This window comes from Podarcis vaucheri (genome assembly GCF_965113315.1).
Source record: "Podarcis vaucheri genome assembly, chromosome: 11".
Lineage (NCBI taxonomy): Eukaryota > Metazoa > Chordata > Lepidosauria > Squamata > Lacertidae > Podarcis > Podarcis vaucheri.
In genome coordinates, this window is record NC_138749.1 from 62,020,429 (window position 1) to 62,043,754 (window position 23,326).

General features: G+C 44.6%; 1 protein-coding gene across 2 annotated transcripts in view; it reads left to right on the forward strand.

Annotated features, from left to right (window-relative positions):
- The first annotated feature begins 8,932 nt into the window (after positions 1-8,932).
- LOC309542721 (guanine nucleotide-binding protein G(q) subunit alpha) overlaps positions 8,933-23,326 on the forward strand; it is a 97,211-nt gene continuing 82,817 nt past the window's right edge. Inside the window, exon 1 of one of the 2 annotated variants that reach the window (XM_082241653.1) lies at positions 8,933-9,118. In XM_082241653.1, coding sequence (XP_082097779.1) covers positions 8,983-9,118 — 136 coding nt within the window. In that variant the 5' untranslated portion in view covers positions 8,933-8,982. Of the gene's footprint in view, positions 9,119-11,499; positions 11,597-23,326 lie in introns of those variants that run through there. The other variant, XM_082241654.1, reaches the window with a different exon arrangement.

Consider the following 23,326-nt stretch of genomic DNA (forward strand, 5'->3'; position numbering starts at 1 on the left):
CGACGAGATCTCACTCGTCATCTTCAGGCTGGTGCTTTCGGCTTCTTGTTACTGGAACAGAGCAGAATCTGGTGTTTGAGTTCCTATAAATACTGTTGAGGGGTGTGGTGTATAGCCTCCAACGTTCTGGGCAGAGAGGAAGTTCCTAGATTAGTGTGCCTTTTCTTCTTTTGTTCCTTAATTACTTGAGGGATATCTTGAGTGATTTCATGAGTGATATTCTGAATACCACTGGGTGGGTCATTAAGTGTAGATTAGTTGCTAAAGCTTTTGTGTCTTGACCTCTTGAGCTTGTGAAGAGTTTTTCTGAGAAGATGGCTGTGCTGCATTTAGTTGTGCTCTGGCTTGGCTTCGTGTATAGGGGCGAGCTGTGGTTTTGTGCCTTGTGCCAGCCAGATCTGTGTAGGGATTGCAGGGGGGTGCAGCATCCGGAGGTGCCACTATAGTTTGGCTACTGGATGGAGTCTGTAATATGTCTGTGGAGAGGGTCTGGGTTTGTCAGCCAGGCGTTTGGTTCTGGAGATGAGAGTCTTGGCTACGGAGTTTATTTGTGCAGGGTGGTGGTGTGATTGTGCATGGTGGTGGTGTGCAGGGTGATTGTGCACACCAGGGTGATTGTGCAGGGTGATTGTGCATGGTGGTGATTGTGCAGGGTGGTGGTGTGATTGTACACAAAAGCTTTAGCAACTAATCTACACTTAATGACCCACCCAGTGGTATTCAGAATATCACTCATGAAATCACTCAAGATATCCCTCAAGTAATTAAGGAACAAAAGAAGAAAAGGCACACTAATCTAGGAACTTCCTCTCTGCCCAGAACGTTGGAGGCTATACACCACACCCCTCAACAGTATTTATAGGAACTCAAACACCAGATTCTGCTCTGTTCCAGTAACAAGAAGCCGAAAGCACCAGCCTGAAGATGACGAGTGAGACCTCGTCGAAACGTCGCACAGACACCCCGACTCTTACACGGGAAGACACCCGAAGACACCAAAACCTGCATTCCTGTACCCGTGAAAATCTACGAAAGCAAATATATATATATATATATATATATATATATATATATATATATATATATGGAACTGCAGTAAGAGGGAGAACACTCTCCCAGAAACGGCTCCTTTTATTCCTCACCCACACACCCAAAGTGCTGACTCCACCCTGTTCTGGTTAGCTGTCTTGGTAGCCAGTCAGAGGCTCCAGCCCTCTGGTGGAATTCTAATGCACTGTATCACCAGACTCCAGGCTAGCTTAGATGTCTTTCACACACCCTTTCAAGTCTGGGGTGGTCAATATACTGTATTTTTCAGTGTATAAGACTAGGTTTTTTTACCAAAAAATTGGGTTTAAAATTGGGGCTCATCTTATACACGGGTAGTGCTGAGGGGTGTTTTCTTAATTTGGAGTCCCCAAAAATAGTCCCCATATACATGGGGGTGTCTTATACACGGAAAAATATGGTAAGTAGACATATTTTTCAGTCAGAAGCAAAGCTCAAATGGTGCCCCCTCTTTTAGGACCAATACTTTGAAAATCATACAGTGCCGTTCAAAACTGAATTCCTGCCTTCATCCCTCCCTCATGGTGCCACCTAAAGGAGGTCTCTTTATCCTGCTGCACTGAAGGTCAGCCTTTGATATCAGTAGATACTTGTCAGAAAGTATTGCCATTTTCAGTAAGGAAGGTGATCCAGTTGGTGACAGGGAAAGCCTCTGTCTGTGCTCATGGCTCATGGGCACCATTGCTGCTGACTCCAATGTGTTCAGAAAATAGTAAAGTAGACATGACATCAAGAGGAAGTTATTATATATGTCTCCATACTGCATTTGATAGAGATAGATATCTGACAATCAAAAACAGAATGTGAATGCAATTTAGTCTGGATAACATGGAAGTGTTAGTGAGAAGTGTTAACTTGTAAAGTATGTTTAGAATAAGCTCTCATGAAATGGCAGTGATTTAGAGTCTAAGACAAGGAAATCACACTGTCTATTAAAGGTAAAGGTAAAGGTACCCCTGCCCGAACGGGCCAGTCTTGACAGACTCTGGGGTTTGTGCGCCCATCTCACTCAAGAGGCCGGGGGCCAGCGCTGTCCGGAGACACTTCCGGGTCACGTGGCCAGCGTGACAAAGCTGCATCTGGCGAGCCAGCGCAGCACACGGAACGCCGTTTACCTTCCCGCTGGTAAGCGGTACCTATTTATCTACTTGCCCCCGGGGGTGCTTTCGAACTGCTAGGTTGGCAGGCGCTGGGACCGAGCAGCGGGAGCGCACCCCGCCGCAGGGATTCGAACCGCCGACCTTTCGATCGGCAAGCCCTAGGCGCTGAGGCTTTTACCCACAGCGCCACCCGCGTCCCTACACTGTCTATTATGTTCTGTTTATTTAGCAGATTTTGACCCAGTCATACAGTAGGTATGACAAAACATGCTAGATGAGAAAAGGCTGCTGTGGTACCTCTGGTTACGTACTTAATTTGTTCCGGAGGTCCGTTCTTAACCTAAAACTGTTCTTAACCTGAAGCACCACTTTAGCTAATGGGGGCTCCTGCTGCCGCCGCCGCACAATTTCTGTCCTCCTCCTGAAGCAATGTTCTTAACCCAAGGTACTATTTCTGGGTTAGCGGAGTCTGTAACCTGAAGCGTATGTAACCTGAGGTGCCACTGTAATGTGTTTTAAAACAAATCATAAGGGAAACACAATTATAAACCCTAACTGCCTAGAAAATTGTAAAACTGAAAACATAGTGGCCCAATACAGTTAGGAGGCTCAGTGATAAGGTTATAATCATATATGTGGGTTAGTTAACAACTCCTTTGAATCCAACCCCACTCTCTTTACAATTGTTGCAGAATGATATTCTTGCAAAGAAGCTGGTAAAATGTGGACTGGACAAGATAATGGTTAGGTGAATTTGTAGCTCATTGACTGACCAAACCTGAAGAGTTCTCACTAACGGTTCCTCGTTATCCCGGCAAAAACTGGAAAGTGTGGTACCACAGGATTCTGTCTTGGGCCTATTATTCTTCATCATCTTTATAAACAACTTGGATGAAGGTATTCAGGGGATGCTCATCAAATTTGCAGATGACACCAATGCCACTGAAGACAGAATCAGGACTCAATATGACCTTAAAAGATTGGAGAACTGGGCCCAAACTAGCGAAATGAATTTCAGTAGGGACAAATGTAAGGTTCTGCTCTTATTTTTTTTTTAATAAATATTTTATTAAGTTTTCACAATAAAAAAGCATACAAAGACAAAGAAAATACAAAATCACAAAAAACAATACAATACAAAAATACAAACATTAAACACATCAAAAGAAAAAGAAAAAAGAGATAAAAACACATATAGTAACAAAAAACAAAAATTCCCTCTTTCTTAATTTCTCATCTTCAATTAACTTATTTTCCCGACTTCCTCACGTCTCCCGTTCTTGTATCCCTTTTTAGAAATTAATTCAGCAAATTCATATCCTATTAATTTATCTGTTGTTAATCCAATCTTACATTTTACTTTGTTGCTAAAGCCCCTGCAATTCATTTCAATGTCCTTAACATTCAAAAATTTTACTATTTCTGCAAATAAATTTTAAATTTCTTCCAATCTTCCTCCACCGACAAATGTAAGGTTCTGCTCTTAGTCAGGAAGAACCAAATGCACAAATATACGATGGGGAACATCTGGTTTGCCAGTTGTACATGTGAAAAGGACCTAAGGGTTTTAGTAAGTGCTTGTTTTCTGGCAGTACTCAACGGTACACAGTACTGGCACATTCAAAGTTGGAGACGGTCCAACTTACAGCCTGTCAGGGACTGGCCAGATGAGGAGGAGTGGTGAAGACCACCACCCCAGGAGGCTTCCTGGCAGGAGGCAGATGAAGATAGTATGGACCCAGATTTGTAGTGGTGGCAAACAGGACACAACCCAGAAGAAAAAAGCTGCAAAATAATGGAGGATGAGGAACAGGAACAAGCTAGCAGATGCTCCAGTCCTGAACAGAGACAGGAGTGGTAGAAACAGTACAGCATACAGTTGACACCATGTCACTTGAGCCTCCTCCTTCTCCTACAACCAGATGCTCCCTTTGTATCTTAGAGAAGAAAGCCAGAGACAGAAAGATTCCTTTACTGGCCATCATAGGCAGCAGGAGGGGCTTAGAAGCCAGGAAGTACTGCAAGGGGGGTGGACTGGGCACTCTGAGCAAAGTCTTGAGGGACCATATTTCATGGTCTCTGTATTTCTGTTGATTTAAATAAAAGAACTGGAAGAAGCTCTCTGCGTCTCTGATTTCACTAGGCAGTTAGCCAGTGAGCTCGTGATACAGCCCTGTCCTGTTGGCACAGCTGGGGAGCAGGAAACCAGAGGCACTGTTTTGGGCTGAGTTGCTGCTGCTTCCTTACTCCGTCAACATGAATGGAGCCCCCAAAAGGCCTGGGAGGAGCCCATGGGAATCGCCAAGGGGGGGCAGCTCCCCCCCATAAAGTAAAACAATATACTTAACTGACCAATCACGTCTGTTCTCCTTCCCCAACAAAAGTCCTGCCCCTACCAACAAAAAACCTGGCTATGCCCATGGAGGGGCATCTCTCCTCAGCCTGGTGCACACCCTGGTGATGACTCAGATCACCCCAGAGCCTCCACCCTCCAGTGCTTTTCCTGGACTCCTCCCCATCCTCTTGGTGGCGAAGGAGAGGAAAGCTTCATGAGCACTGAGCAGGACCCCCCTTCCTGGCCTCCGCCTTCCCCCCTGTTGGGCTAGTGGCAGCGAGACGGCCTCCCCCATCCCATCCCAATCATCTCCTGCCTGCTTCACCTTGCCCAGCTTTGCCAATACCCAGTGGCCCTGGTGCCAAGGTGAGCCTCTATTCTGCCTTGGTCAGACCACACTTGGGACGTGTCCCATTCTGGGCGCCACAATTTAAGAAGGATGTTGACAAACTGGAATGGGTGCAGAGGATGGTGACCAAGATGATCAAGGGTCTGGAAAGCAAGCCTACGAGGAGCAGTTGACAGAGCTGGGTATATTTAGTCTGGAAATGAGGAGACTGAGTAGAGATATGATAGCCATCTTCAAATAGCTTAAGGGCTGGCACATCAAGGATGAGAAAGCTTGCTTTCTTCTGCTCTGGAGGGTAGGACCTGAACCAATGGATTCAAGTTACAAGAAAGGAGATTCCAACTAAATATCAGGAAAAACTTTCTGACAGTAAGAGCTGTTTGACAGTTGATCAGAGTCCCGCAAGAGGTCTTTCCTTCCTTGGAAGCTTTTAAGCAGAGGTTGGATGGCCATCCGTCATGTATGATCTAGTTGAGATTTCTTAATTGCAGGGGACTGGATGATCCTTAGGATCCCTTCCAACTCTACAATTCTATGATCCTATGATGTACAGAGGATTCAGGAAAGATAGCAATATAAAATACCAGGTAACATTATTCTTCACTATAAATAAAGTAATCTCCCATAGGTAGCTTGCCCAAAGGGAGACTAGTTTATTCACACTGCAGATTAATGGTATGAAATTCACTCCAAAGAGAATGTCTTCCAGCACTTCTAGGGGAGTGGAAAAAAACAAATCTAGCGTGTGGCTTGTTTCACGTATATGGCTAGTTATTATTGGAGATATCTCCATGGTTGTCATGGAGGCCATGAAGTCCCAAGCTGACCTTAAAGAGTCAGTCTTGGCAGAAATGGTGAGGTTGTTTCTTAACAAGCTCTTACAGGATAGTTGCCATCATTATACACTCATATGAATCACACAAAAGAGCTGTTTTTAAAGTAAATTATTATATTGATGATGACGATTTATACAGAACCATTAGTGTACATAGTGGCTAAGTTACAAAGACATGGAACTTACCTTCTAAAATAGACAATGACAAAAATGACAGGGGAAGGGAAGAATGTGGGCAATGCAATGGATTCTGATGAGGATTTAGGGCAAAAGGTGGGTTTTGAGAAGGAAAGATCACATACATGTTCACAATGGGCGTTGCATGCATAGGGAGACACTTTGTTCTTGTTCTTATTCCAGAAAGCTAGTTGTAGATATTACTTCATTTTGGGGACCAAGCTTAACTATGTCTAGAGTTGCCAACTGACCAGAGGAAGTAGAAGCCTTTGCTTGCTCTTCTGTTTTGAATAGCAGCTATAGAGATCAGTGTGTGAGGCATTTCACAGCATGAAGATAAACTATCACCTCATAATATCTGCACATTAAACTGCTGTTGAAGGTTCGAAGAGACAGGGTCAAAGGCTGGAACCCTAATGTTATATTTATGGTAAGTGTTGCCAGGAATGTACAGCATATGGAAAAAACAATATAATTGAATGAGTTTATTTCTCATCTTACTAATGCCTTAGAGATGCCCAGACTGATATCATAGGCGCCGATTCCATGGGGCCTGAGGGGGCCCGAGCCCCCTCAAAAATTCGTTTGGGGGGGCTCCGCCCCCCAATAATCTCGGGCGCCCCTCCAGCAGAGCGCCACCGCCGCCCCTCCCCCAGCCCAAAATGCACAGGGTCGGGCTGCATGCCTCCTGCCCTCCCTCCCGAGCAAAAGCTCCACCCAATTTCCTTCAGAGCTGATTAATAGGCGCAGCACGCTCTCCCCTATTCGCTCACGAGGAGGCGGCGCCACTTTATCTGCATATTCATGAGCTTATTTATTATTCATGAGCTTTCGCGGGCTCCCCCAATATTTTTTATAAGTCGGCGCCCCTGACTGATATATACGAGAATAAATAAGCCAACAAAAATAATAGGTATGGTTATTTAAATATTTGGCACATTGGTCTCTGCAGCATCCAGGCATAACCGTTATATATTTGTCTATAACGCCAAGCACCTTTGAGAACTAGTCTCACATTGCTCAAGTTACATATTTCAGCCAACCACCATGGTTGTTTTTTTTAATGGCACTGCCAATTGCCAAGTACCTTTCCCTGCTCCCCCTGACTTGTTTTCTGTACTTTTTCACTTAGGTATAAGCCTCAATGAAATCCTCAGGAATTATGTGTGAATGTGCATTGGACTAGGTAGCACAATTTCAGTAATAGCAGTATCATCAATTGTTTTCTCACGTAGGGTTGCCAGCCCTTCAACCAGTAACTGTGCCTTTAGCTGTACATTTATTCTCCATGTTGTGAAAACAGATCAAGCTGTTGTTAAAGCTCAAAGGGCAGGGCAGGCTGCAACCCTGTTCTCAAAGGATGGTCTTTTGGCAAACAAGCGGTCCAGTCTCTGCCCAACGCCTTTCTTTGGGCTCAAGTCCAGAGGCAACTGGTGGTAAAAGAGAGCAGGTAAGCACCTATCCCAACTGTGCACTTGGCAACCCTAACTCCCTGACAGTAATCTGAAGCCCTGGCACACACTCAAATTGTCTGGGTCAGCTCTGCCATTTGGCAAGTGGAGTGATGCACACAAAATAAGCCCCATTCCTGCCCTGAAATATGATAAAATATGCTATTTACTTAGTCTCAGCACGTAAGCCAATAGAAGTACAGTGGTACCTCTGGTTAAGTACTTAATTCATTCTGGAGGTCCGTTCTTAACCGGAAACTGTTCTTAACCTGAAGCACCACTTTAGCTAATGGGGCCTCCTGCTGCTGCTGTGCCGCCGGAGCCCAATTTCTGTTCTCATCCTGAAGCAAAGTTCTTAACCTGAAGCACAATTTCTGGGTTTGCGGAGTCTGTAACCTGAAGCGTATGTAACCTGAGGTACCACTGTATCTTAATTCCCGTTGGGTATCTGGGAGCTGGGGCTAAGCCTCAGGCACAAGCCCCAGCCGCAGACATAACATTTCTTCGACAGCGAGGTCGCCCCCTTCATCTCAGCCTCTCACGGCCCCGCTCCCCCCCCCACAGTGTCGTTGATCCTTCTAAAAATAAGAGGCTCGCCATAAAATGTCATCTGGCGGAGCTGGCGGCGAAAGAAACCGACCAAGGTGGTGGTGGTGGGGAGCCATGAGCAACAATAGCAGCCCTGCCCTCGAGGACCCATAAAACCAGCCCGTGTTCCTCGCGGCCATTTAAGTAGCGGGCGCGGCGGGGAAACGGCTCGTTCCTCCCTCGGTTATTGCTGCTGCGTTGCAGTAGAAAGGCAGCGCAGTGGATCCGAAGGGTATTTTTTATTACTTTCCCGGGATTTCATTTCGGGGCGGAGGGGAGCGTGGTGCGCGCAGAGCAGCCAGCGAGCGAGCGAGAGAAAAGGTCCGCCATATTTCTGCCTCGCCACGCCCGGGGAGCCGAGCCGCCCCAGTCCGGCTGGCGACACACCTCGGGCGGGCAGGCGGCCGGCCCTCTTGCCCTCCCGCGCCCACCCCCCTTTTCTGACAGTAAGGGGAAGGCGGCCCCGAGAAAGGAAGAGCCGCTCCTCCCGGGCTGCGCAGGGCGCGGGGAGGGAGCCTGGCTGCGAGGAGCTTCGGAGCCCCCGGAGGCCCTTGCCGACCCCGCCCCGCGCGGACAACCTCGGGCGGCTTCTGGGCGCAGGGAGGCGGGGTGGGCGCTGCCAATGTGCGGGGAGGGCCCGTCGGGGTGAGGCAGCTTAGAGGGGGCGGCGGCGGGAGGACAAGGAGGGGCTGCTTCCCCGCGACGGTCTTTCCCTTTCTCTCGCTGCCGCCTCCCCTGTTTGGTGCCTGATCGGGCGAGGAGGCGGAGTGGGGAGCCGCCGCGCGTGTGCCCGGGGGCGGCGTCGAGGAAGGCTGTGCTCGCCGTCGGCCGGAGAGGCGGGGGGGGGGGGCGCGTGGTGGCTGCGTGTGAGCGCGCGTCTCCGCGTGTTGGGCTCGCCTGGCTCTGCTCTTCCCGGGAGCGAGGCGCGGAGGCGGCGGCGGCGCAGGCGGGGGGCTCGCGGCTCGGGAGCGGCAGCTGGGCTTCCTCCCTGCGGCGGCGGCGGCGGCTTTGTGTGTCGGGGGGCGCGGCGCGTGTTTTGGGGGTGGGGGCGGGGGCTGCGCCTCAACCAGTTGGGAAGAATGACTCTGGAGTCCATCATGGCGTGCTGCCTGAGCGAGGAAGCCAAGGAAGCGCGCCGGATCAACGACGAGATCGAGAGGCAGCTCAAGCGGGACAAGCGGGACGCCCGCCGGGAGCTCAAGCTGCTGCTGCTGGGTAAGTCTGGCCCGACGGCGCCCTTCGCCCCATCGCGGGGCGGCTGCTGCCCCCCCCGTGCCCCCCCCGCGCGCCTCCTCCATTGCCTTTTCCTCCCACACAGCGGCGGATGGCGGCGTCTCTGCCTGCAGATCGGCGATCTGCGCGGAGAGGAAATGCCCCCCACTTTGGGGTGTGTGTGTCGGAGGCGCGGGAGCGCGCCGCGAGGGGGGTCGCTGCTGCTGCTGCCGCTGCCGCATATATGTGGATTTATTGTTCTGTACCGTTGTGCGGTAAAGCAGCCCGCTGCTGCTGCCGCTGTAGGAAATCAGATCCTGGTGGTGGGGAAGGTGTGTGCAAGGGGGGGGGGGGAGAGAGAGAGAAGCCAAACTCGAGTTCCCTCCCCCTTCCTCCTTCCCTTTCCCAACGGGCGCTTTGCGAGCGTCCATCGATGATGCTCATGGGGGGGGGGCGTTGATCATGGAGGAAAGGCGAGCGGCGCCCCTTTGCCACGTTCCACATGCACGTCTGTCCCTCTCTCCCTGTGCAAATCAGACGCGTGTAGCGGGGCGAATGGCTACCTCTGGATTCCGGGGGGGGGCTTCGTGTGGAGTGGGCGAAAGGAAAGCGGGGGTGCGGGTGGAAGAAGAATGGGGGGGAGCGGGAGAGAGACGGCGACAGAGATGGATGGCAAATGCGTGTTTTTTTTTGGGGGGGGGGAGGCGGCGAGGAAACCTGTCAACAAAGCTGGAGGAAAAGGAGGAGGTGCGCGGGAGGAGTTGCCTTCCAGGATGGATGTCGACGGGGCTTAACATCTGCATTGGGGGGAGCGCCCTCCGCCTTGGGGACGTGGAGCGACTCCCCTCTCCCTGCCTGCCCCCTGGTTTTGCCTTTTGCTCTTAAGGAAAGGGGGCCGCACTCGGATGGTGGCTTGGCTTTAATTGCCTGCCTCTGCATCCACCCACACCTGGTGTGCCTGTGAATGGCTGCTGCCTTTCCCTGTGGAGCTGCTGGCTTGACACCAAAGGCGCTTAAAGCGAGATGAATTAGAATGGTTTAGGAGGCAAAGTTTGAACGGGGATGTTTGATTTAAAACATTTCTGAACAGCCTTTGCCTTGCAAGTTGTCCTCTTTGGGCAGGTATGGAGGGGGCTTGCACCCTCTTGTCACAGCCCTCTTCCTCAGAAGATTCCAGGGCAGTATAAATGAAACTATTCACACAATATCTGCCCTGCTTCATGACTGTGAAAATCTGGACTGTTCAGGTTTTGTGGGACTGCAGCAGCACTGTTAGTTGAGAAGGCGTGGTGTTATAAAACTGGCTACCATGTGTGAAAAGCATGAATGGATTATTGCTTTATTGAAGCCCTTCTCTGCTTTATACATAGAAGGAGCAACTGAATCTAGGATACAGCTTGTTTCAAGATTCAGTAAAATTGATTCGCAATTAGGAAAACAATAAACTTTATAGTCAGTGATTGCATAGCCATGTGCACGTATCCATTTTGTTTTTATCTAATTTCTGTTGTGTGGTAGTGAATGTGGAGAAGAACATACCTTAGTTCTGAAAAGAAAAGGACCCTTGCTTTTTGACCTCCATGTAATTGGGTTATTATTCAGTGCTTCATGGGAGGTGGATTAGAAAATAATGTGGGTGTGCTGGTGCTGTTGTAAGGCGACTGAGTGAAACATTTATAGCACATTGTTGCTATATTTGACTTTCATATCATATAGTCTACCTTAGGGATATGTTTATTTCCCATTTCATGCATTATCAAGACTGCAATCCTAGATGAAGTTAGGCATGACCTGAAACTGGAGGAAATGTAGATTTTGAAAAGTGTGGATTTTGAGATCTAGGACACTACAAACATGTGGTTTACATATGCAAATAAATTAACCCATGTATATGCTCTTTGTGATAGAAAGCACGATCAGATCTTTGTAATAATTTGCTTACACAGTTAATGATAATAGGTGGTTCAATATATAAATACTGTTGTTTGTATTTCAGTGTTGGTGAACATAAGGATTTTTTGGTTCCCACATTATCTATATAGCAGTGCCGTGCTAGTTTAAAATGGGAGTTTGTAGTAGTAGTATGGCTTATCTGAAAACTTGCATGGTTTACCCAGTGCAAGGAAAAAAATTATATGAAAAAATAGATGTCCTACAGTGAGAATATACTGCATAATTCTTTGAAAACATTCGTTTTCCTCTTTCTTACTCATGTCTAACTAACAGCTGCTCCTGCTGAGCACTACACTCTCTAAACAAGCTTTCCTGAAATGAATTGATCTACTGCAGGGCTTTGTATATTTAGAACATTGTTAGCAAACTGGTGGTTTCACAAATGTAGTTGAAATCTATGACTATGATGTTTATCTATGACTAGCAAGTAGATTTAGCATTGTGCAATGCATTCATTCAAAGACAAATGGACCTCTCTGAGATTGTTTGCCCTTTCGGTGAAAGTTAAGACAATAAGCCATCAAAGAGGTGAGAAATAACTTTTTCTTGCTGGATTGATTTTTGCAGCATCTGCAAACTTTCAGTAATATTTTGATACAACTGAATTTGCCATTCAGAAACAATGAGACTTGCTTACATTTAAGTAAATGTTTTTAGGATTGAGGTGTCAGACTGATCCGAAGCATTCATACCTGGGAATGAACACATTGGGCTTACCTCCAGCTCCAAGTAAATGTGTTTGGTATTGAAGAGTTAGCTCAAAATACAGTGATGTCTTTTGTTTACTGCATTTCGTCAGAAACCTTTGGCTTGTATAGCTGTTTTATTGCCAGTTCCATCTTTTAAAACATATATCTGTGTAAGTGGTATATCTTTAAATGCTTCTAATATTTTCTGTTATGGTTTATTTATTAAATTTCTATGCTTCCCTTCATCTGAGGATCACAGGGCGGTTTACAATCTAAAACACAAACAATTCTTGCCATAGTAATAAACAATAACAACACTCCAACACACCTTTCACAGTTTAAAACGCCATAGAAGTCCTGGGACAAGAGGAATCCTTTTGCCTGGCACCTCAAGGTATGTAACAAAGGTGTCAGGAAAACCTCCCTGGGGGCAGCATTCCACAAGTGAGGAACCACTGCGGAAAAGGCCCATTCTTGTGTTGCTGCCCTCTATTCGCAAAGGAGCAGTGCTGGAACTTAGGTGCATTTTGCACCTGACTATCAGCTCCTTGCATGCAAGTGAAGATGCCTGGGTGCCAGGATGGCAGTATGACATCTCCACCATCTGGCTGGCACATAGCACACTCTTTCTCCTCTGCCACATCCTGTATGCAGCCCCATGGGCACAGCCAGGATTTTTGTTGGGGGGGGCAGAACCTGGGGGGGGGGCAGAACCTCAGTTTGCTATCTATTTTTGTTGATTGGGAGGGGTAGTTGCCCCTCCCTGCTCCCCCTTGTGCCACCCGCCACCTCGGACTGCCCTGATCCTCCTACTCCTGCCCTGGCTTTGCAGGTGGCACCAAACCCCATAAATTGCCGACCCTCTCTTCTGAGTCACTCTCCCGGCTCCTTGTTTCCTCCACACACACTTCAGATCCCTAGTAGTCCCTGGCAGATGATGATCATAGGTTTGGGGTTGGTTCATGTGGGTGGAGGTGGTCCTTGAAGTATTGTGGTCCTGAGTCGTTTAAGGCTTTATAAATCAAAACTGGAAACTAATTGGCAGCCAGTGCAGTCGGGCTAGGAGAGGCATTATATGCTCAAAGTGTCTTGTCCCAGTCAGCAACTTGACCACCGAATTCTGTACCAGCTGAAGTTTCCAAACTGTCTGCAGAGGCAGCTCCACATATAATGTGTTTCAGTAATCTATAAGAGGCAGATTTTGCAATACGTTATGGAAAGATGATTTGAAATGAAGCACTTCATATTTCAGAAAGTGATTGGATGTTTAAGGAATTATGTCTTGGAGATCAGGCACCTCAGAACAATGGTCTGGGAGCACCTGGTGGTGAAGCTAGTATGGATGCAAGAGCCTGGATGGAAGACCACCAATATCCTACGTGTGGTGTATGTATTGCAAACAATCTGAGTTTGTTGTTATAAGGTTGCAAATTCTACATAATAGCCATTTGCTTGGTGATTTGCAAGAAGTAAAAATTGCTTTCTGATGGCTAGGCAAGGAAAAATCACAAAACTGAGCTCTTTCTTTTAAGCATCAAATGACTAACATTAGATGTTGACAGGCTCAATTTTCACTGCAGTGACATTTCTCTCTCTCTGGATTATCATTCTGCAAATATTAAATGTTGTACAGTTTTTCATCTTGTATAGCAAGTCTTCTGCATGTTATATTCAAATTGTAATTTGCCTTCATGAAAATAATAAAAGGGATCAGTTTCTCATAGTCTCTCAGATACTGTCATTTAAAAACTTTTCTTCCAGTCTCCATATCTTCTCAAATTGTAGGGAAAAGGGTAAGAGACCTCGTAAAGAATGCATAAACCTCAGCCCCACCCCCACCCAAATTCTAGGCAAATAATGACATAACCATTCAAAAATAATAACTAAGAGGTTATCACAAAATAGAAGGGAATGTGGTTCTCTAATTTAAGCAGAATCAGCTATTCTCTTTACGGAGGGCAAGTGCCTCCCACCATTTTTTAGTAGCTAATTTACTGTATTTTTCCGTCTTTAAGATGCCCCCCCCCATGTATAAGAACCCCCTATCTTTGGGAACTCAATTTTAAGAAAATGAGGGGAGATGGCCCAAAGTTGAGCTTCTCCCCTCATGTAGCTGTGGGAAGGAAAACTCCCTAGATCATTTCCCACACGTAGCGGCATCGGGGGAAGTTGCTGTTCCGCCAACTGGCTGGCTGGCGGGTGCGCCGCTTGTCCCCCCCCCATGCCACTATCTGTGTATTGGACAACCCCAGTTTTTTGACACAATTTTTGAGTCAAAAAACCTTGTCTAATACACGGAAAAATATGGTATATGCTGCTGTTATTGGGTTCAAATTTAGTTTGTGGTAAACCTTCTAAATTATTTTATCCAAATACAGTGGTACCTCTGGATACAAACGGGATCCGTTCTGGAGCCCCGTTCGCATCCTGACGTAAACATAAGACGCGACTGAGCAGGTCATGTTTCACCGCTTCTGCACATGCACTATTTTGAGCATCTGCGCATGCGTGAGCGGCAAAACCTGGAAGTAACGTGCTCCGTTACTTCTGGGTCGCTGCAGAGCGCAACCCAAAAATATTCATCTCGAAGCTACTTCAACCCGAGGTATGACTGTAACTAAGTCAAATCAGTGACTAGAAGAGAAGAAAATTCCAACAAACCGTCAGTCTTAATATGTGCATATTTCCAACGTGTAATGCTTCTGTCAAGTGCTAAAATGTACTGAAACATCATCTTGTAATTGTTCTCTCTTACCTGATCTAAAAGGAAGATGTTCAGAGCCTTTTAGTGCATACTGATGGTCAAACACAATTCTGTAATTGTTATTGTCTACATTTACTCCCATATTTCCTTAAACAAATTGCCTTCTGTATCTTCCAGAGTTGTTAATAGCTGGTAAATTTTGAACAATAACATTCTCAGCAGGGTTTCCCCCTCCTCATAATAAACGTTAGATTAAAATAGGAGTAGGGGGTCATAGTTCCATTACTGAGAATTTGCAGAAGAGAATTCTTCAGTTGAAAACACTAGTATCATTGGGATACACTAATTTGCTTTATCACCATTTGAGCTAGAAACTTTTGATAGGCCTCTTTGAATTTAATAGCACCATACTATGTCAAATTAGCTGTATTTCCACCAATTGCCTTTGTGCTTTGCTTGTAAGCTTCCCTTAGGCGTCTGGTCACTGTGGGAAACAGGATGCTGGACTACAGGGACCTTTGGTCTGATCCAATGCAGCTCCTCTCATGTACAAAATACTTCATAAATGATTGTGGTAGTGAAATAGGAATGTCTTTGCCACTTAGTCCTAATTTCTATTTCTCTTCGGATATTTATCCAACTGAAGGATATATATTCTTTTCTATGTAGAAACAAGATTTCTTGCCTGTTCCTATAGTATGTGTGGAATTTGGCCTTTTAAACCAGCAGCTATAGTTGCATAGGGTGGCATTCATTTATAATAATAATAATAATAATAATAATAATAATAATAATAATAATAATAATATCTTTATTGTCATTGCCCCCTTCGGGGACAACGAAATTACGAAATTAAATTTAAGTTTTACTCAGAGTATAGACCCACTGAAATTAATGAACACGGCCATAAATTAGGCCCAACAATTGCAATAGGTCTGCTCTAAGTAAAACTTAGTTTAAGAGGGAAAAAGTTAGAAAAATTGGAGAGTAATTATGGTAAGTGTCATAACTTGGCAGTTTCAATTCTACAGCATTTCAGCCAAACTGCTGTTTGGTTTACATTTCCATTTTATGATTTGGATAGGTGCAGCTGAGCTTTTGGTAGCCAGAGATACAAGTTGGGAAGCACAGTATGCAAGGAATTTACATGCAGTCCATGTGGAAATACATGAGAATTGAACATAGGTTTCATGGTGCTTGGGTTGTTGTTGTTAGATACTTTGGGTAGTTTAGACATTTTGCCTCTGGGTGAAAAACTCATTTGGCAGTTGGATCACCATGTCAGGTATGACCTGAACTGGGTCACTCTTCAGAATTTGCCTAAGATATGAATGTATGTGGTAAATGTCAAGGCACAGTTGATTAGCAGATTAGCACTTTTCACATAAGCCACATCTTTCTGGCCCTAATCACTGCATTGCTTTATACAGTGGTACCTCGTGTTGCGAACTGTCCCCCTTACGAATTCTTTGGGGATACGCGCTCCGCTAACCCGGAAGTAGATGCCCCTTGTTGCGAACTTTGCCCCGGGATGTGAGCGGAAGTCGCGCTCTGGTGGCGTGGCAGCAGCAGGCGGCGCCATTAGTGGAAGCGCGCCTCATGTTACAAGTGGTTTCCGGTTATGAATGGACCTCCGGAATGGATTAAGTTCATAACCAGAGGTACCACTGTATACAGAAAATAGTGCCACACTTTAGAAGTATGAAATCATTTGGGGTGACTAACTAGGAGCTGCTAAGTTGTATAGCAGTTTATATGTGGGAATATAATAGATTTGGAAATAACTTCTTTCATTTCGGGTTTCTGCACAGAAAACTGCTATTATATCTCCACAATTGAATACCCTAACATTGTGTAGCAATTGTGAGATCCTTCATGGGTAGTGCTCTCATCTCTTTTCCTCACAACTTTCCCTTCTTGCTGACTGTTGGGAACAGACATGCAGTGCTAGAAACCCAGATATATAAGCTAGGCCCCAAATGGCTCCTTAAACCAAGGTTACAGCTGCCAAAACAGAATGTCTAGTTGCCATTTTGGGGTAAGAGGGCCCTAATGTCTTATTTTCCAAATGGTGGACTGACTGTGGTTATCAGTTAAAAATTGGGCTAGTTCAGATGACAACCTTGAGCTTGAGAATTTAAAGAAGAAAATACATTTAATCCCTGGACAGTCTACATATATATATTGGCCTGTTTCTACCTCTCTTTCTTAGTGGTGAGTGCTGTTGCTCAGGCTGCGCAGAAAAAGCATTTTGGTTCCTGAAATTCATTCCAATTGTGCAGATAAAATATAACTGATAGAATTCTGCAGGATGTGTTTCTAGTGTGTGAAAAGAGTCCAGGTCCAGTGATCCCCAGGCGCGACGCACCTCCAGATGGTAGAAATGTCAGGAGCCATCCTGGCACCCAGGCATCTTCGCTTGGTTGCAAATGGTCAATAGCCAGGTGCAAAATGCTCATGGCGCCTGGCTAATTTGAACACTGCAGACATGGTTTATATGAATGAATGAAAGTTATCACAGCAGTATTAATCCATCCATCTGATGACCCATCTGGCGACCTCATCACCAGTCGAAAGAAAATAGGAACTTTTCACATTAAAAGTTGTGGTGAAGGAATTGTTGTGAAGTTAAAAGCCACGTTAGGGAATGTGAACAGAACATGAAGCAGCAGAAATTAAATTAAGGATAAGAAAAGCCCCTCCCCCTTCTTTCTCCTTCTATGATGGAAATTTATGAATTGGGGGGAACTTGCTGTTTGTTGGAGTAGGGGCATTGGCCATGGTGCAATTTTTCCTGTGATCATAAAATTTCTGTGAGCTCTGAAGTTTCAAGCAATATGTGTGTCAGGCCTCACTAAGTGTCTCAAAATGGTGTCTGTGGGGTGTTTGTGTTGGAAATTTTGTATACAGATACTCTTTTTTTTCCTGAAATAAACGTTAGAAAGCTACTGTCACTTAAAACAACCAGAGATTCCCAAGATACAAATAAGATTTTGTTTCTTGCTCAGAATCTGCCTCCAGGGCCATACTTCACTCCTGACTATATTAGGCTTTAGGACTCTGAACCAGAGAGAGAGAGAAATCCCTGTTATATTCAGACTAACAGAGTTCTGATTTAAAAGAACAAACAGACATAAAAAAGTGGCAGAAACTATATACTTCGATGCCATGGCGGTGAGCAAGCAGCACCTAATATTTTCCACTGAGATTTATTTCATTTTAATAAGAATTTTATCTTGCTGCTCAGTTTTATTTTGAAAAAGAGTACACTTTAAACAAATACTTTTAACATAACAAAGATTTTATTTTTTATATTCTATGCTCTATCACCTTGGTATTCTTGCTATAAACATAGCATTTATAATTTCCTATTAAAGGCAGGAGCTATTTAAGTATTACATTAAGGTGCGTTTATCGGGAAAAAAAGTGAATGGCAAATATCCACTGAACATTAAATTTAAATCACATAAACCTTAGGTTTTTAGGCAATTACATGCTTAATATTTGGAAAAGTCAGTAGTTTGGAGGTTAGTCTTTGCAGGTTTAGTAAACCGTTTTATGGGATAGCTGCTCACTGTCTGTCTGGGCTCCTTTGGGAGGAAGGTTGGGATAAAAATGTAATAAATAAATACACACATACCTTCATGGTTCCTCTGCATTTGATACTAAATTCCCATGTTTTTTGCAGCATGTGCTTGAGTATACACATGTAAATAATAATAGTAATAATAGTAACAAAATGAGTGTGACTAAATTGCTGGTTGATGTAGTAAAATATGACAACATGCATTGAAAATAGTATATTACTTCTGTGTGCTAATCACAGTGTTAAAACATGAGTGGACTCTTAAACAATTGTGGGCAGATTGATGATGACAATGACAATGACAGCAGCAGCAGCAACAACAACAACAATAATTTATTTGTACCCTGCCCATCTGACTGGGCTGCCGCAGCCATTCTGGGCGGCTTCCAGCAGAATATAAAAACATAAGAAAACACCAAATGTTAAAAACTTCCTGATACAGGGCTGCCTTCAGATGTCTTCTAAAAGTTGTGTCATTCTTTATCTCCTTGACATCTGACAGGAGGGCGTTCCACAGGGAGGGTGCTACCACCGAGAAGGCCCTCTACAGTGGTGCCTCGCAAGATGAAATTAATCCGTTCCGCGAGTCTCTTCATCTAGCGGTTTTTTCGTCTTGTGAAGCAACCCTATTAGCGGATTAGCGCTATTAGCGGTTTAGCGGCTATTAAAGGATTAGCGGATTAGCAGCTAAAAGGCTATTAGCGGCTTAGCGGCTTAGAAAAAGGGGGGGCGAAAAAAAATCGGAACACTTGCAAGACGTTTTCGTCTTGCAAAGCAAGCCCATAGGGTAAATCATCTTGCGAAGCAGCTCAAAAACGGAAAACCCTTTCGTCTAGCGGGTTTTCCGTCTTGCGAGGCATTCGTCTTGCGGGGCACCACTGTATCTGGTTCCATCTTACACCCATCTTCCTTTTTAAAGAGGCACCTTAAAAACACCTTTTGGAATATGCAGGGCTTTTTCCCCCAGCTGGAACTCACAGGAACTCTTTTCCGGCACCTCTCAGGTGGGCACCATTGCCATTATAAGAGAACGTGAGTGAGTTCATGGTTCTTGGGATCTTCTTGAGGACTTCCCATAGGCATCTGGTTGGCCACTGTGAGAACAGGATGATGCACTATATGGGCGTGGCCTGATCTGGCAGGCTCTTATGCTCTCTCCTGTCTCCCTTGGTGGAATTTAACCTGGTACACGATTCAGTGTGGCCAGGCTTTCATCTCGGTGAGAATTTTCTAGACCTCGTAGCTATGGAGGGAGCTAGGGAACAAACTGCTTTCTGAGGTCTGCCTGAAAAGTGGCAGAAATGAAACCTCATCTGTTGGTAGGGGACAAAAGGACACCACTCCTAGCACTTACCGTTGCACGGGGGAAAGGCTATTTCTGCAGTGCACTACCACATACTTGCCTCTACTACCTGCCCTTATCCTTCTTACCCTTCATATCTCATTGTGACATGAAAAATGAAACAGTTATGATTTGTGTATATGCGTTGTTGTCTATAAGCACAGCGCACAGTGTTAGAAACTCAGATATATAGGTAAGTCATGCTAGAAATTACAGGTGCCAGGTGCGTTTTGTGACTGGTGCAGGTCCAGTTGCAACCATGTGGAGATCTCTGGGTGACAGCTTGGTGGCTGACATCTCCACATGAGTGCCCCCTCTAGCTTTCTTAAGCAGGAAAGCAGAAGAGCTCGTTTATTGCACTTATATACCACCTTTTCTTCCAAGGAGTACATCACCCACCCCCTCCTCAGTTAATCCCTACATCTTTAGTTAGTTTGAACAGAAATGAAGCTTCAGTTTGAATGGTTTTGAAGCTTGTACCCTTTGATGATTTTACCTGAATGCTGTTTCACTGATATTCTATACTTCAATGTCTGTTTTGAGTTGCATTGTAAAAAGGCAGGCATTTTTCTGTGCACTCAACAATGTTAAATTTCAAATAAATATAGTACAGCATCAGAATGCTCTATAGGGTACATTAGTAGGCTATGGGTCATCCTCTCATGCTTTGCAGTATGTCTGAGCTGCTTGCCAGTAGCTTAGTGTGAAGCAAGCTATTTTACTGTGGTATTGCATAAAGAAATAGTGTGTATATTTTACCTAATCAGCAAAGGGGGCAGACTGGGGGCGGGGGTTATCTGGCTATAGCCTGCACACTGGGTGAGAAATGTGCACATGAGTTAGGAACTGCTCTTTCCTCTTTCCCCCCATCTACTTTGTTGGTATTTCTGTCATGGGGATAGGGAACCTCTGAAGGCCTCCAGTTTGCAATCTCAGCAACAATTTTCTTTTTTATTCTGTGAGAATAGAAGAATAGAACACTTAAAGCTATTCCCACATTTCTGGGCAAATGGGTGTCAGCCAGGAAGTCAAACAAAAGGTTTCCTTAGGGTGACTACTGACTTACAAGGCCAAAATGAATTTGAGCACAAAAAGTTGGAAGGATGCCATAATACCTTGATTTGTTTTTGTTCTAACCTCTCAAGCTTGGGGTGGGGGTTGAAAAATGCCCCAAATACGCAACTCCTTTTAACTCAACCACATTTCCCTTTGGCAGAGACTTCCATGTGCAGCCATAGATTTAGGTTTGTTTGTTGAAAAATGAAAAGCTCTTTTCAGTGGAATTGTTTCATGAGAACTGGAAGTGGTGCTAATGCGGAGATGATAAAGTCAAGTAGTGGAAATGGAGATCTTCTGGCGGTGCTGATAATGGAATATTCAAGAACCTGGCATTATTCAGATAATTGTTTTGTTGTAATTGGAAATCTAGTGGATTTCATTACAGCTGAGTCAGAAAACAAATTCTTTTGGTAAAGATCTTTTAGTGGTTCCACATGATGGGGAAAATATTGTGTTTTTGTTTTAGAGAGATCTGCGGTAATGTTTGGCTTTTGCAGTGTCTTTATGAGATGTGGGAACAAATGGGGAAACTTTGAAATATATTTCTTTAACCTCTCCTTTGAAGTTAATATATTGTTTTGTGTTGTATGCTACTTTTCCCATTTAGGGGTAAATACAGTGACTCAAGTTTTATAAATAAATTATTGGGCTTTGGTTTCTGCCTTTCAGGTTTTCATTCATGTATCTTTATTTGTTTGGTTTGCTTGACTTGTTGATTTGCATTCAACCTCTGTTTATCATATCTATTAACTAGAAATAGTTCTGTTAGTCAGGAGTCCACAAATAATGACTCTTCATGTTGGCCAGAAATTTAGCATTCGTGACAAGCATTGAAAACCTTCTGTCTACTCGGCTACAGGAGTAGGCTTTAAAAGAAAACAAAAAACTGCTACCAACACAAGAAGCCAAAGAGTGCCTCTTTCAAAATGGTGCTAATATGTGTATTGTACAGTAATGCGGAATCAGTATCTTGGTTCAGAGAAGTGCTTTCCATTACTCCCTGGCCTTGAATAATTCCCTCACTTGGCAATACATACTACAGAAATGGACTTTGCCTCTGTTCAATAAGAAGCAAGAAAGCTGAGATGCTGTATACACTATTGCTTTAAAGCACATTTGAGACACCTCCTTTTCCTCAAAGAATTCTGGGCACTATAGTTTGTTAAGAGATGCTTGGAATTGTAACTCTGTGATAGGTAAGCAAAAGCTTTGAGGGAAATAATGTTCTGTAAAGGTATAGAGCGCAGACAGCCCCACAGGATACTGGAAAGAATGACTGGCTACTCAACCCAGCCTAAAATTATGCATCTCGGATACAATAAGATTTTTCAGTGGTTTTGAACATCTAATGAGGCAGCATAACTTTTTAATGTGGTGCCCATAGTAATTTATTTGGCTAACAATCATGGAAGTTCAATTTTGCAGACTTCAAAAGCAGAGAGCTCAAATTCCTGTGTAGCAGTGGTTTCCCCTTCCACTGAAATCCAGTGTGGTAATTTTTTTTGAGTCAAGAAATCACAAACAGTGATTGATCTTGTGTATGAGATCATGGGACATAAAAGCTGTAGTATCTATCCATATTCATTTGGGTTCTTGTGACTAGGAAATTGAGGGAGGGTGACTGTTGAAGCAGCCTTGCAAAACTAGGTAGGGGTTAAGAAGAATAATTTTCCAGCAAGTAAAGTAGTTCATCTATTCTGATCCAATTTCCGTATTTGCATTTTTTATATTAAGGTTGCAATCATATGCACACTGTGCAACTTCTGAGTAAATATGAAGGTGATTACATCAATCTCTTTATTATGGTCAGTGGCCAGTATACTTTGTACAAACAAAACAAAATATAGAAGCATAACAATAAAATGGCTAACATCTGTATTGTATTATCGAATGCCAGGCTTATAAAGCAGAATTCTAATTTTGCTAAAATTAGTCCCTGACAAGTTTGACATGCAACAGCACAATATTTAGCCTGTAAATGTTAACATGGGATGCAGCTGTGTTCTGCCCCTTTGCTGTAGGAGTTGTGTGTGTTCTGTGTGAGATCAGTGTTAACTTAGTGGTAGAGGGATTGCGTTTAGCGGTGCCAAATACCCTTGTTCCATTAGCACAATGCAATGCTTATGTAATGGAACTTGCCCCTCGACCTGTTGCAGCCTCCCCAAGTCTGCTCTGGAGGGTTGGGAGAGCCCCTCGAACAGATTGCTGGGGGAGTGTGGGGGCGGGAAAGGGATTGAAGTTCCCTTGCACCAAGCATCAATCATTGTGCTAACGGAACACGAGACTTAGTGCTAGTTTGAAAACAAGCAGTGCTATTTGTCTAGAAAAAGAGGTGCCAGAACTCACCACGAACAGTTCTTATAATTGCAATAGTGCCCACTTGAGAGGTAACTGAGTTCTGGTGAGTTCCAGCAGAAAAAAAAGCCCTGGATATAAGCCATTGATTACCACAGGCCAGTTTCAGAAAAAAAATGATGTGCAGGAGATTCAGGTTTGTGACACCTGCATTGTTCTGAGGCAGGACAGTCACCGGAGGAACTGTATAGATACGTAGATCAGTTGTACATAAAAGTCACGTTAGAAACTTAACAGGTAGATTTAGAAGGTTACTTTAGCAGGCTCTTAAGCACTCTGATTTTGTTAAAAAACACACCAAGTGTCAGTCTGTGTAATTTGCAGTTGTGGCAGCTGCTCCCCTCCCTTCCCTTGAAAACCCATTTTGGTTGTGTGTTCCTGCTGAGCAAGTTATCTATCTTACATTCTGCAAGTAGAAACTGAAATGTACTCTGACACAAGCTTCTGCAAAGACACAAGCCTGCAAAGTTTCGGCTTTTGTTCGTAGCAAATGAGTCACCACAAGTTGACAGTTGCCATGGAC